The sequence below is a fragment of the Protobothrops mucrosquamatus genome, unplaced genomic scaffold, assembly GCF_001527695.2.
Source record: "Protobothrops mucrosquamatus isolate PMUCROS unplaced genomic scaffold, P.Mucros_1.0 scaffold2998, whole genome shotgun sequence".
Taxonomy (NCBI): domain Eukaryota; kingdom Metazoa; phylum Chordata; class Lepidosauria; order Squamata; family Viperidae; genus Protobothrops; species Protobothrops mucrosquamatus.
In genome coordinates, this window is record NW_015389018.1 from 157,155 (window position 1) to 170,519 (window position 13,365).

General features: G+C 63.4%; 1 protein-coding gene across 1 annotated transcript in view; it reads right to left on the reverse strand.

Annotated features, from left to right (window-relative positions):
- Window positions 1–10,737, reverse strand: part of FCHO1 (FCH domain only 1) — a 21,704-nt gene extending 10,967 nt beyond the window's left edge. Inside the window, exons 1-15 of the mRNA XM_029286158.1 lie at window positions 10,711–10,737; window positions 8,346–8,437; window positions 5,174–5,248; window positions 4,775–4,916; window positions 4,461–4,613; window positions 4,146–4,250; window positions 3,403–3,501; window positions 2,901–2,997; window positions 2,536–2,583; window positions 1,738–1,810; window positions 1,625–1,649; window positions 1,402–1,459; window positions 899–1,077; window positions 694–718; window positions 84–158 (exon numbers count right to left, since the gene is read on the reverse strand). Of these exons, the coding sequence (XP_029141991.1) occupies window positions 84–158; window positions 694–718; window positions 899–1,077; window positions 1,402–1,459; window positions 1,625–1,649; window positions 1,738–1,810; window positions 2,536–2,583; window positions 2,901–2,997; window positions 3,403–3,501; window positions 4,146–4,250; window positions 4,461–4,613; window positions 4,775–4,916; window positions 5,174–5,248; window positions 8,346–8,437; window positions 10,711–10,737 (1,273 nt within the window). The remainder of the gene's footprint in view (window positions 1–83; window positions 159–693; window positions 719–898; window positions 1,078–1,401; window positions 1,460–1,624; window positions 1,650–1,737; window positions 1,811–2,535; window positions 2,584–2,900; window positions 2,998–3,402; window positions 3,502–4,145; window positions 4,251–4,460; window positions 4,614–4,774; window positions 4,917–5,173; window positions 5,249–8,345; window positions 8,438–10,710) is intronic.
- Between the last annotated feature and the right edge of the window lie 2,628 nt (window positions 10,738–13,365).

Sequence of the window (13,365 nt, forward strand, 5' to 3'; positions counted from 1 at the left end):
GACAAAGGTCAGCGGGCGGAAGTGCCCCCCACCCCCCCACCCCATCCTCCCCCCCACCCCGTCCCTTGCTCTTGCGGCCTCACCTCTCTCTCCTGCGCCCGGGGCCGGCCCAGAGTGGGTGGGCACCGCAGCAGCCGAAGGGAAGGTTTTCAAGTGCCCTGGAAGGAAAGGGGGGCAACTGGAGAGACACCCCGAGTCTGGGCTCCAGGTCAGCGGGTGCGGAGAGGGGTCAGCACCTCCCCCGGCCACAGAAGGAGCAGCCCCCTCTCTGGGGAGGCTGGAACCAGGCCAAGAGGTAGCAGCCAGAGAGAACAATCGGGGGGGGGGTCCTCCAGCACTAGCATGAAGCCCCCCCCAGGCCTGTCTGCAGTGCAGGAAAGTCCTGATTGGCTGAGGGTCCCAGCTCCTCACCTGGGGGAGGCACCGACACGCGGCTGGCCCTCCCTGGCTGTGTCCCTCGGTTCTACCAGGTTCCCCCCAAAATTAAGCCCCCGATGCGTCTTCGGGAGCAAAAATTAATATACGACCCAGTCTTATTTTCAAGGAAACACAGCAAATGCCACACAAATCCAGCGTTTTGTGTGGCTCGGGCAGCGAGGGTCAGGGTCTTGACCAGATGGACCCAGCCCACCCCACAGCAGGGGCCCCACTGCCACCCCACGGCAGGGGCCCGCAGAGGGAGGGGTCACTTACGGGAGGAGTGCCTCTTCATGGTGCCCTGCAGAAGAGAAGGGGGGGTCAAGAGCGCAAGGCTGGCGCTGCCCCTCACCCACCCTGCCCCCATGGGCAATGGCACAGGGCAGAAGGGCAGGGGTCCCTCTGGGCCCCACTCCAGGAGAAGCAGGGAAGGGAACGGGGGGGCCACCCTCATCCCCCTCCGTGCCCCCCCTCTGCTCACCCCCACGCTGGGTGGCAGGATGAGGCTGCCCACAGAGGCCTTCAGCTGCTCCGTGGCGGCCGAGGTGGCCGCGCTGCCCACCCGCTCGGGGGCCTGGATGGGCTTGATCCGGATGTAGAACTTGGGGGGGTCTTCATCGTCGTAATCCGAGTCGCTGGACGAGCAGAAGCGGCTGCTGTGTTCGCGTGGAACCGAGTCAAGGAAAGCCCCTCGGCAGCGGGGCCCGGAGGGAGGAAGACCGGGGTCCCCGGGCCCCTTGCCTAGCCCAAGCCGCCTCTTTGGGAAACCACCGGGGGGGCTTCCTTCCCCAAGGGGCTTCCGAGGTCTGCTTTGGTGCCCCCCCGACAGGAGGGAAACGGGGGTCCCTCTGCCCCCTTGCACGGTGACCGCTGCGCCTCTTGGGATTCTCCCCTCCGTAGGCTCTGAGGCCAGGCCCCACGTCTGGGCCCTCAGCCCCCCTTCCCTAGATCCACTCCCAGCCCCTCTGACGCCCCCCACAAAGATATCGTTCTGGTTCATTTCGGGCCGGACAGTGAAGCCTTCCTCGTCCACCTCGGGGGGCTGCGGAGAGACAACAGGGCTGGGGGGGATGTGGGACAGATCATCCCCAAAATCTCCCAGGGAAGGGTGGGTAGCATGAGACAAGGGGGGGCAGGGGACCCTTGGGAAGGGGGGTCCGGGCAAAGCCCACCGCTCAGCTGCACCGCCTTGGGGGGGCGTCCTCACCCCCACATCCGCCTCCGGAGACTCCCTGGGGAGAAAGAGGGAGAAAGGGTGAGTGGGGTGGGAGGGCGGCCAGCCAAGACCGATGGCGGAGGGGGCCCCCCAGCCATACTCACCCCGAGTCCTTCCCGCGTTCCTTGCGCCCGAGTCCGGGAATGCGGAAGGCTTTGCTGCGGCTGCGTTTGGGCCCTGGGGGGACAAAAGGGGGGGCTTTTCAGGAGAACAAGGGGGCCCTTGGCCAGGGGGAGCCCCCCGGGGGCACTGCCCGCTTGGTTGGGGGACACCTGAGGAGGAGGGCTGAATCCAGGGGGTCCCCCAGAAGCCGCCTCTGGGCCCCATGTCTCCATTTGGGGAGGGGGAGGGAAGGGGCACCGGGCAGCCCAAGGGTTATGTGGTTGAAATTCAGTAGGAGGTGGGCAGAAGGAATGGGGGGGGGACATACCTGCCTTTGCCATGCCCACCCCCCCAAGAGAAAGAGGGAAGGATGGTGCATTTGCCCTTCCCACAAGGGGGGGCACGAAGAGGGTGCTGGAAGGTGGCGTGTGGGCTGCAGCCCCCCCCCAGTCCAGCTTCCCTTTCCCTCACGACCATCCCTGAATAAGGAGCAGACTGACCCCCCCCTGGAGTAACAGCCTCGTGCATTGCTGGGAGGGGGGGCACAAACTAAGGCCGAGAAACTTGGTTTCTGTCCCCACTGAGCTCCTTGGACCAGTCAGCCTGGCCCACCTCACAGGGCTGGCAGGGAGCACACCTGAGTGCGTGGGGGGGGGTTGGTCCTCAGGGTCCACCTCCGCATCTGTCTCTTGCACCACAGGCTGCCCCCCCCCCGCAGCCCACAGGCACCCCAAGCCAGCCTGCTCACTCTGCCAAAGGCAGAAGCCCCCCCCCCCAAAAGCCGAGCCAGACGTACTTGCCTTCCTGGGACGAGGACATCAGACTCAGCTCCTCCACGTCCAGGGGCCCTGCGGGGGGGGGGGCAGAGAGAAGCCTGGGGTGAGGTTGGGGCCCAGACCCCCCCACAAGGCGCCCCACCCCAACCCGAGAAACAGCTCCAGCCCCCCCTTCATCACAAATGCTTCATCTCCCTCGCTCTGAGTGAGAGACGGGGGGCCCTTGGTCTCCCTGCAGGACCTACTTGGGGGCCACGCCTGGCCATCCGCCCAGCATCCACCCGTTCCCCTTCCTTTCCCCCCCTCTCTCCTGCAGGGCCCCGCCAGCAGGGCCCCGGGGCAGCTCCACAGCACCCGCAGAGGCACCAAGGGGTGCCAGGGCCCCTCACCTGGGGGGTCGCAGCCGGTGCCCTTGCTCTCCGCAAAGTTGCGCAACAGCGTCTCCACCCCGATGTTCTCCATGTTCTGCTTGAATTCCTCCTGCACCTGGAGGGGGGAGGCAGGGGGACCCTCCTGAGGCCCCCCAAAGGATTCCAGGGACCCCCCCCTCACCTGTCCGGCCCCTGCTCTGCTGGCTCCAGACAGCCCTTGGGAGGAGGCAGCAACCCCCCCCCCACCAGCCCATCTTCAGCTGCCCCTGCTGGTTCCCTTGTTCTGGGAAGACCCCCAATGAGGAGGGGGTCCCTCTGCCTGCCTCCTGCCATTGCTCGGAGGGGTGGGCAAGAAAGAAGACTGGCACAGCGGGGGGGGCAGGGACCAACGCCACCCCCCCCACCTGATGGGGGTCTGCAGAGCACTGAGGGGCCACGCCGGGAAGCTTTGCCCAGAACCGCCCTGCCCTGCGAGCCCCTCGGAGCCCAGCCACACGCCCGGCCGGGCCCTGGGCCTCACCTGCCCGATCTGGACGTGGGTGTCCTCCACCGAGTGGACGTAGGAGCCCACCAGGCCCTTCATGTGCCGCAGGTGAGACTCCTCCACCTCCTGGAACCGCTGTGGGGAGGGGGAGAAGGAGAGCTGTGGGGCCGGCAGGGGGGCAGAGCTGCCCTTCTATGGCTTGGGCAGACCTCGGGCCAAGAGGAGGCGGCCATGTCTGCGCCAGAGGGGGGGGCCAAGCCGGGCCCCCTCCAGGCCGAGTTTACGCTGGGTTGCTCTGGGGCAGGGGTAGGCCATCTTGGCTCTTTTATGACTCGTGGACTTCAACTCCCAGAATTCCTGAGCCAGCTAAGCTGGCTCAGGAATTCTGGGAGTTGAAGTCCACGAGTCATAAAAGAGCCAAGGTTGCCTACCCCTGCTGTGGGGCGCACTTGCGCCCCCAAACTCTTCGGGGGGCCCTTCCCTGCGCCTGGAGCTTTCCCCGGGTCTCGGCCAGGTGGGCCCAGCCTCCCCATCTCTCCCCTGACCTCCAATGATGGGGGGCAGGGAGCAACCAGGACCCCCCCCCAAGGGCCTTTCCTGAACAGCATAAACAGAACAGACTCAGGGGAGGGGGCAAGTAAGGGCCAGCTCTCCCAGCAGCCCCCCTGAATGGAGATGGCACTGGTCAACCACCTCTGCCAACATTGGACTGGACTTGATGCGAATCCCACCCAGCTGGGGGCATCCTGCACCCCCCCCGGCCCGGCACCCTCCCTCACCACAGCCGAGTCCAGCATCTTCTGCTCAAATTCCGCCCGGGCCGCGTTGTACTTCTCCACGGTGCGTCGCAGGGCGTCCACGGTCTTTCGGGACTTCAGTTCCGCCTAGGTGGGGGGCACACGGGGGGGCATAGTCATGGCAAGGCCCCGCCCTCTGAGGGCCTCCCCCCAACACCCTGCCCTCCTTTCCCTCCGTCCAGGGAGCCAGAGAAGCCGATCCAAAGCCGGCCACTGTGGCTCTCGACCTCAGCAACCACCCTCCCCGGGGTTCCCAGGAGGAGGAGGGCTGCAGGGCAGGACCCCCCCCCCACTGACCTTGTCCATCTCCTTCTGGCTGGCCCCTTCCCTGCGGAGCCTCTCCAGCTCCTGGCATCGGCTCTGGAAGGCCTCCCTGGCCTTGGGCAGGTGCTGGGCGGCCCCCTGGAGCTGCTGGACGGCCTCCAGCGTCCCGGCCACTTCGTCCTTCGACTGACCGGAGGAGAGAAGCAGAACTAGAGGCCCTTCTGGGACCCCAGAGAGGGCCTGGCAGCCTGAGGGCCCATTCCCTGGGGTGTGGGAGAGGCCCACAAGGGCATATGTCACCCCCCCACCCCGGTCTCTGGGGAACTCGGCCGGGGTGTGTGTGTCACCTTTCTGTGGGCTCGCAGCTGCTCCTCCCCATAGCGGCCGATCTCCTTGATGAGATCTTGCAGCTTCTTCACCAGCTCAGCGTGGCACAGCGCCAACTTGTCCGAGGAGATGCGGAAGACCTCCCAAAGGGGGGCAAAGGTCCTGGGGGGCACACGGGCAGCGCCTGAGCCCTGCCCTGACATCCTCCAGAGGGGTCTTCAGCCCCCCACCCCACTCCCCCACAGGGCCCACCTGCTCAAGCGCCAGGGCCCTCGCCCTGCAGGCTGCCCAGGAGGGCAACGGTGCCCACGGGGGGGGGGCAGAGGCTCCCTCCCCACAGGCCACCCCAGCCCCACGGCCTCCCCACCCACCTGGGCTCCAGGCAGCCCCCCTCCCCCCCGAATGGGGCAGGCCCTCACCCCAGCTGGGTGCTGTTGCCGGCCATCTTGGACATCTTGACCATGGACTTGGCGTAGGCCTCCTCGACTGCCGCCCTGGCCGGGAGAGAGACAGGAAGCCCCCGCCGTCACCCCTGTCCCAGGAGCAGGCTCTCCGAAGGACTGGCCCATCTTCCAGGCACCCCAGAGCCCATGCTTCCCCGCTCTCACTGGCAGACGGGGCAGGGCCTTCCTTGGACCAGCCTGTCGGGCACCCGCATTTTAGAGCATATCCCTGCTGGCTAAGTGGCTGGCCACAAGCAGTCTATGGACCTAGGACTTGAACCCGCCTCCGTCTCTCCTTCCTGCCCAGCCGCCCAGCCCCATGGGCTCCATTACCCTCCCTGTCTCTGCAGGTTTCTGCTCAAATGACTTGGCATTGGAGTCTGGGCATCGGGGCAGTTTGAACTCTGCCTCTGGCACGGATGAAGGAAAAGCAAATTAAAATGTTTTTATTCCTCCACTTTCGAAGGAAAAAAACAGGCCAGACTTCTCTGTTCTGAGCAGCCCCTGCAGGAAAGCCCATAATCCTCTCTCGCAGGGGTCTCCAACCTTGGCAACTTCATGACGTGTGGACTGCAACTCCGAGAATTCCCCAGCCTACATGCGCTGGCAGGGGAATTCTGGGAGTTGAGGTCCTCACGTGTTAAAGTTGCCACACGTCTTAGAGACCCCTGCTGTTTTGAACCAGCGTACAAGCAGGTTTGCACTTTGCACATGCTCCGGTCAGCTCCCACATCCCGAAGTAAAGTTACTCCGTTCTGATTTCAGCAGAGAAGCCTCCAGGGGGTGGGTTGGGGGGGTGACACTGGGCAGGAGTTCCCAGGAGGAGACTTGAACCCGGGTCCCCCAGTTCCCAGCCTTTGCGCCACTGATTCAGGCAGAGCTGCCAGGCCTGATGGGGTCAGCAAAGAGCCACAGCTCCCTCTGGTGGGCAAGAGGAGGAACTCCTTGCCCACTAAGGTCTGGCTCTCAGGAGGGGAGGGAAATCGGGCGGGTGGAATTGGGGGGTGGTCTTCCTAGCCAGCCCCCCCCCCCACAGGCCCTCAGCCCCATGGACCACCAGATCCACGAGTCGCTGGAGGCATCCAGAGAGGCCTGGCAACGTATCTCCTGTGTGAGTTACGCTCTGGAGGGCTCCTGGTTTACAAGGTAAGTGGGGTGCCCCTAAGTCCACCAGACACACACACACACACACACACACACCCAGTGCCCAGTGGCTTCCTCCAGCACCTGGAAGCAAATTCTGCTGCTTTCCCTGCCCTGCCAGCTGTTTTTTCTTCCCTTTTGCATCTGCAGCTACGGACTCTTCCAAAGGGGGCGGAAGTCCATGAGCCCCCAATTCCGGTTTTGCACCTGGATTTTGCTACTCATTTTTTGCTCTCTCCCCAGAAATAAGCCAAAAAGGGGTACAGCTAATTCTTGACCTAAAACCGTTGGTTTAATGATCACCGGAAGCTACGATGCCGCTGGAAAAAATGATCTGCAGCTGGTCCTGGCAGTGGCTCCCCCAGGGATCGGGCGGTCCGAATGGGGCAGGCATTTGCTGATGGCTGCAGCCCCCTGAGGCCACCTGGTCGCCCCCGGCAGCCTCCCCAACTGGCTTCAGGCAAGCAAAGCCAACGGGGGAAGCTGGATTCGCTTAATGACTGTGTGATTCGCTTAACAACCGCAGGGTTTCAATAACCGAGGTGGCGAAACCAGGCAACCGCCTTCCTTGTTTAGCAACAGACATTTTGATCCCAGATACGTTCGAGGCGAGAAACGCTTGTCATCAACCTGACCAGGTTAGGAAAAAAAACCCCAACTTCCCTTTGAAGAAAAGAAAGTTCCCCAAAGGGGGAAGGAAGCCGGGGCTAAAAAACGCTTCCCTCCCTGCCGCCTGCAGTTGCCCTCCCAGCCTTCCGAGCCCTGCAGCCCCAGAGGCTGGGAAAACAGGCAGCCCCACGCAGGGAAAGCTGCCCGCCTTGGCACCCCCCCCCCGAGAAAGCAGGGCCGGGGTTCACGCACCCCCTCCCCAAAAAATCTTTCAGCAGCTCAGCTCCCCTTTTCTTCTGGATTCCTCTGCTTTAGTTCCCGATTCCTTCCAGCCCCTCCCCTCCCTGCCCGTCTCTCCTGGGGTTCTGTCAGCTGCCAGGAACTCCCTCGGGGGCTGCTGCCGGCGAGCCTTGAACTCAGCTCCCGGGACTCAGGGCTTTGAGGTGGGGGCCTCTCTGTCCCCTGGGCCCCCCACAGCTCAAGTGCAGATTTAGCCCCTTCCCCCCTCTGCCATTTGGGTCTTTCGGGAAACGCCTCTCAAAAACCTCCATGTCTGTTAGGGGGGTTCCCAGCCCTCCGGCTCAGGGCCGTCCCGACGACGACAACGGGGCTTTTTGGTTTTCCTCGAAAAAGGAAGAAAACTCCAGTCGCCTTTTGGAAAAGCACCTTTGGGCTTACGGCAGTGTTTCTCAACCTGGACCATTTTAAGGCATGTGGACTTCAACTCCCAGAATTCCACAGCCAGCATTACTGGCTGTGGAATTCTGGGAGTTGAAGTCCACATGCCTTAAAATGGTCAAGGTTGAGAAACACTGGCTTATGGTTTTATAGAAGCGGCTTCTACAGACGGCTGCGTAAAAATTCTGATTGTGATGTTGCTATTTTCTACAGTGCTAAAGAGAGTTGGAAGTTGGTTCCTGTTTCTTTTCTCACACTCTTTTTTTTTCTAGTTTTCTACTACTTTTTTAATTTTTCTTTGTGTTTTATATTTTGACAAATCAATAAAATTATTATTAAAAAAAAAGAATGAAAAGGAGAGAGAGAGAGAGAGACCCAGATTTTCTGGAGTGGCTCTTAAAAATAAACACTGCACAGGAATCGAGAGGAGGGGGCTGGGTGTTGTGGTCTGGGAAGGGGGTGGACAAGGGATGGTATTAGCGCCCCCCCTCCCTTTGGCAGTCAGCCCCCACCCCACCACTAAATAGCATCATTTAGGGAAAAACGAGAAGCCTCCAGGTCCGTGGGAGAACAACTCCTGAATGTGCAGCCAGCATTCTGGGAGATGTAGTACAAAACCCAGAGGGCTGTGGGATGGACAGGCTCCACCCCTCCCCGGGGCTGGAAGGGGGTGGGGCAAAGGGGAGGGGGAGGGGGGAAGGGGCGCAGCCTGCCCTACCTCTCCCGCACGAAGTCCGCCAGCTCCTTGGCCGAGATTTGCCCATGTTTCATGTTGTGATAGAGGACATCGAAACCCTGGTTCTTCTCTCCCTGCAGGGGAACCCAGACAAGAAAGTGAGGGGGGGGCACACTAGGATTGGGGGTCTTCCCAGCTTCTCCTGGTGGCCCCCCTGCCACCAGGCCCCTCCCAAGGCTGAGCTCTCCACCAACCTGCAGGCAAGCAACAGGGGCAGCTGCCCAGGCCCAGGGGCTGCGGGGGGGGAGAGGAAGGAACCCCCCCAGCCCACTGATGGAGCACGGCTGGCTGGGGAATTCTGGGAGTCGGAGTCCGTGCACCTTCCAGCTGCCAAGGCTGAGGGACCCCGTGGCAGAGGCCGGGCTGCCCGCCCCCAAGCTCTGTGTGAGTACAGGTGCCCCCTTCCCCAGCTATGAGCCAAGAGGGAAGGCATGGTTTGGGGGTGGGCTGCCAAACAGTAAGGGGGGGATCTCCCTCCCCAGAGATTTCAAGAGGGAGATTGAGTGTGGGGTTTCTGCTCCTCTTTAAGAATTTGGGGGCCCCCAGGACCACTGCAATAGGTACCCCACTGTTATCAGCCACTTCCCAAGGACACCCTAAAAGAAAGAGGCTGGGGGGGGACTGAGGGGCTGGGAGGGTCTTCTGCATATTCAGAGTCCCCTGCTGAGAGCTGGCACAGGGCGGCTTCCCCCAAGCCCCCACGGGGGCCTGCCCCATGGCCCTGGCCCTGCCTTCCCCTCCCCAGAGCAGCCAGACTGGGGCCCCCATGCCAGCCAGTGCCAGCCACTCGGCAAAGGCCACTGCTGTGGCACCACGGAAAGAGCCCAGGGCCGGGAGGCCAGGCGGCACCTGCTGGGTGCCCCGGGAGTGGGCAGGGCGGACACAGGCGGTGGGCACAGCCAGGTCCCAGGAGGCTCCGGGGCCGAGGGCCGAATCGGGGCTGTTTTGGCCAGTTAAAGATGAAAGGCACGTAACTGGCGGGGGGAGGGTGAGAACAGCTCCTGCCCGCTGGGCATCAGGGCTGTCCTTGGGGCGTTTCCCTGGGAAAGAGGAGCGGAACTCCCAGTCTGGAGATGAGCACCAAATTCCCCAAATCCCAAGGAAAATCGGAGCCAAAATGCCGGCTTGGAATGTGGAAAAGGCTTCCCAGCGCAGCCCCCACCCAGCCTCAGCAGCCAGCCTGGGGGCAGGCAGAGCAAGGGCGCCCCCCACCCTCTCAGCTGAGGCCAGGTCACCCCCCCTCCAACGTGGGGGGCTCAGGGCTGGGGCCACTGAAGGCATGCAAGCAATGCCCCCCCGCCCAACACGGCTCACTTCCTGCCCCAAAGTCAGGTGCCCTCCCCTCCCAGGCCCTGCCTGCCCCCCTCCCTCCCTCCCTCCCATTTTCCTGCCAGCCACTTTTGGTGGCAGGGGCTCCAAGGAGGAGGCTCCGGGTGCAAATCAACCCATGTGGACTCAATTCGGGCCCCGATCTTCTTCCCGTCTGCTTTCCAGTTGATCAGCGTCCTTCCTCGCAGGGGGGCCCCGACCAGCGCAGAGCAGGAGGGTGACCCCCCCACCCAATTCCCCGGACACAGCCCAGGACTGGCTCGCTGCCCCCTCCCCCCCGCTTGCTTCTTCCTCCCCAAAGGGAGAGCAAAAACCTTCCCCCTCCCCGGCCCTCCCTGGCCTTCCCCTGGGGCCTCTTTCTATTTCCTTTTTCTGAAAAGTCCCAGACTGGCCACCGTGATTATCAGGAAAGGGTTTTCTTCCCATCAGTGAGAACTAGAAACTTGCTTGAGGCCCCTGCACGAGGCTCCGTGGGGCACAGGATGTGGGGAGAGTTTCAGAGCCCAGGCGGCCTCAGGGCGTGGCGTGGCATCCCACGTGGCGATGGAGGGCGCCTCCCTCTCTCGGGGCGGGGGCTGCCCACAGCTGCCTTCCTGGGCCTGGAGGCTGCCATAGGGCGGGTGGGGCCACCCTGCTGTGGCTCCACGAGACCCCCACGAGGGTCCCCTTTTCCCCTCAGGAGGGGAGGGAGCTTTCCGGGCAGCCACGAGGGGGTCCCCAGAGAGGATCCACAGCCCTCCATAGGGCTGGAGGGGTGCGTGTGAAGCCCAGTCCCTCCAGCCAGCAATCGGGGTCTCTGCCAGTCACCACACGCCAAACCCCACTTGCTGAAGTGCATCAGGCCAGCCTCGCCAGGGCTTTGGGGTCTGCCGGGGGCCCAGCTTACTCCCAACGGCCTCCCCAGCTCAGTTTGCCCCCCCTTCACTGGAAGAGCCTCAGGGCTCGCCAAGGCCTTGGCACTGCCAGCCTGGGGCAACAGCTGCTGTGGGAGGGCACAAAGACGAGGGGGGCTCCTTACCCAGAAGTGCTCCGCAAAGTAAGACATGGTCGGGGGTGGGGCGGTCTGCCCTCTTTCAGCTCCTGGGAACCTGGGGGAGGAAGACTTGGGTGAGGCCGGGGGTCTCCAAGGGGGGTGCCCAGAAGTGCTCCAGGCCTCCTCCCCCGGGGCCCCCAAGGCAAAGCAGCCAGGGCAGGGAGACCCGGTTGGCTGCTGCTGGGATGCTGCAGGATCACCCCAGGCCTCCTGCCCCCCCCGCCCAGACAAAGCCCCCTCCCCCAGGAGTGCTCCCACAAGGAAGGGGCCCCTGCTGAAGGGGGACCGCTGCTGGTGGAGGGTTCAGAGGAGGCCCATCTGCGTCCAGGGGGCTGCAACATCCCACCCCCATACTCTGCCCCTCCCCCTTCTCGCCCACCCCCCTGCACCCGTCCTTGCTCCTCTGGGGGCCCCCTTCTCCCGGGGCGTCTCAGGGCCTCCGAGGGCCCTCAGGGCTGCAATTGGTGGCCAGGGAGAAGCAGTGTGTGTGTGGGGGTGGGCTGGCCTAGCATCCCTGCCTCCATGGTTCCACCTCCTGCCACAGGAAAGGGGGCAGAGGCAGCCCGTTGGGCATCAGCGCCCGATCCTTCCCTCACCCCCCTCGGCTCCCCCTGGGCACCCTAGCGGGCCACCGCCTGCAGTCGGGGGGGGGGCATTACTGGGGTTGCACCCGGCAATGCAGGCAGGAGCAAAAACAGGAAGTACTCGGAAGACGCCATCTTGTTTTTTTCCACTTTAAATGGGGGGGTGGCATCTTTCTGGCCCCCCCAGCCGCCCCTCCCCCACCCTGTATCTTCCAAGCGTGGCTGGCAGTGGCATCCTGGCTCGGCCCCCTCCAGCCCCCCCAGCCTTGAGGGAGGGGGCTTTAGCTACTCGCCTGCGGCTGGGTCATGCTCTCGCCGGCAGCTGGCAGAAACCGACCGGACCGTCTCCCTGGGGGGGCAAGCAGAGAGGAAATGGGGGGGCAGCCAGGTGGGGGCTGAAAAGCTACTTCCTGAGAGTGGAGTTTCCTCCTTCGGCTTTGCAGCTGCCCCGTGGGCTTCCCTTCCCCAGCAACCCCCCCTCAGCCCCCAAGCCCCTGGATGGGGAGGGGGGCTTTGCTCAAGCCTGGGAGGGGCTGATTTTTTATCCCGTCTTTATTATTTTTATAAACAACTCAAGGCAGCAACTAATGCACCTTCCTATTTTCCTCACCACAACAACCCTGTCAGGTGGGACGGGCTGAGGAAGTGACCCGGCTTTCATGCCTAAAGCAGGACTAGAACTCCCAGCCTCCCACTTTCTAGCCTGGTGCCTTCCCCACTAGACTGGACGGGCTCCGCAGAGGGCCTGCCCCGGAGGCTGTGGCACATGGGTAGTTGTGGCCGGCCTCTTTTGGCCTCTCGGGGAGGGCGATGCCTGGCGGTTGGGTCGGAGGCCTCCCTGTCTCGCCATGTCTCCCATGGGGAGGGGGCTCCTTCTCCAGTTCAAGCTGGCCCAACTGGGGGGGAACCCTGTCACAATGAGGGCTGGTCACTTTGCGGGGGGGGGCACTTAGCAGCGGAGCAGTTCCAGGACCGAGGAAGGGGCATTTTACGGGAAGAGGTCAAAAGCCTGCGGGGGAGGGGCAGATGGTCCCTGGCAACGAGATCCGTCCTCCACATTTACTCCACCTTCACTGCTCTTTCCACGCGTTTTGTGATTTTTACATTCCTTAATTTTTTTAAAAAAAATCTCTCTCTTCCCCCTCTGAGTTTCACCCCCCCATTGGATCCTGGGGGTGGGGGCGGAAAGGCGGCTCAGAGGCCCTTCGGAGAATGCCAACGCCAAGGCTGCTGGTCAGCTGGTGTTGGAAGCCACACACACCCCCCATCGATGTGGAGGGACAGACGGAGGGAGGGCAGTTGGGTTCATCGAGGGGGGCTGGGGGTCTTTCCATAGCGGCCGCTGGTGGACACTCTGGAGCCAGACCCCCGTGGCCAGAGAGGAGGAGAGGTCGCCCTGCGGGGGACCCTCCCAGCCACAAGTCCCCAAAGGGGGGCGGACCTCCAGCTGCCCACTTGCCCCCGAGTCGTGGCACCTGGGCCACCCAAAGGCAGAGCTGCAGGTGGATTCTACCCCTCCGTTCTCCCCCCCCCTGAAAGGGCAAAGCCAGCGCTCCCATTGGCTGCCTAGGGCACAGGCCCCGGGGGTGGGGCAGCCCCTGCTCTTGGAAACACAGCCCCCTCCCCACAAAGCGTGCCCACTCTGGGATCTGTGGTTCCCCCTTCGTTTATGCCGACTCTCAGAGAGCTGCCTTAAGGCCACGGCCGCAGCACAACCAAGTCGCTAAAAGAACAGCACAACAGCACAAGGGAGCCCAAAGTGCGTGTCCGGAGCCTTCCTGAGCCATGTGGGGGCCAGATTCACCAGGCCACTCCAGGGGGGGCTGCCTTTGGGGGGGGCACCTGGCCTGGCAAAGCAGGTGAAGCGCTGCCCGTAGGTAGGTCCACGTAGCCGTCCTCCCTGCAAGGCTGCCCCAAGCAGACCTACACGTTGTGCCCGGAAGCCTCCTGGATGACAAGCGGTACTTGCGGTGGGGAGGGAGAGTCTGGGGGCTGTAGCAGCTCTTAAACACCCCCTCTCCCCCCCCAAGCCAGCAGGCGGCGGCTTTCTGCAACC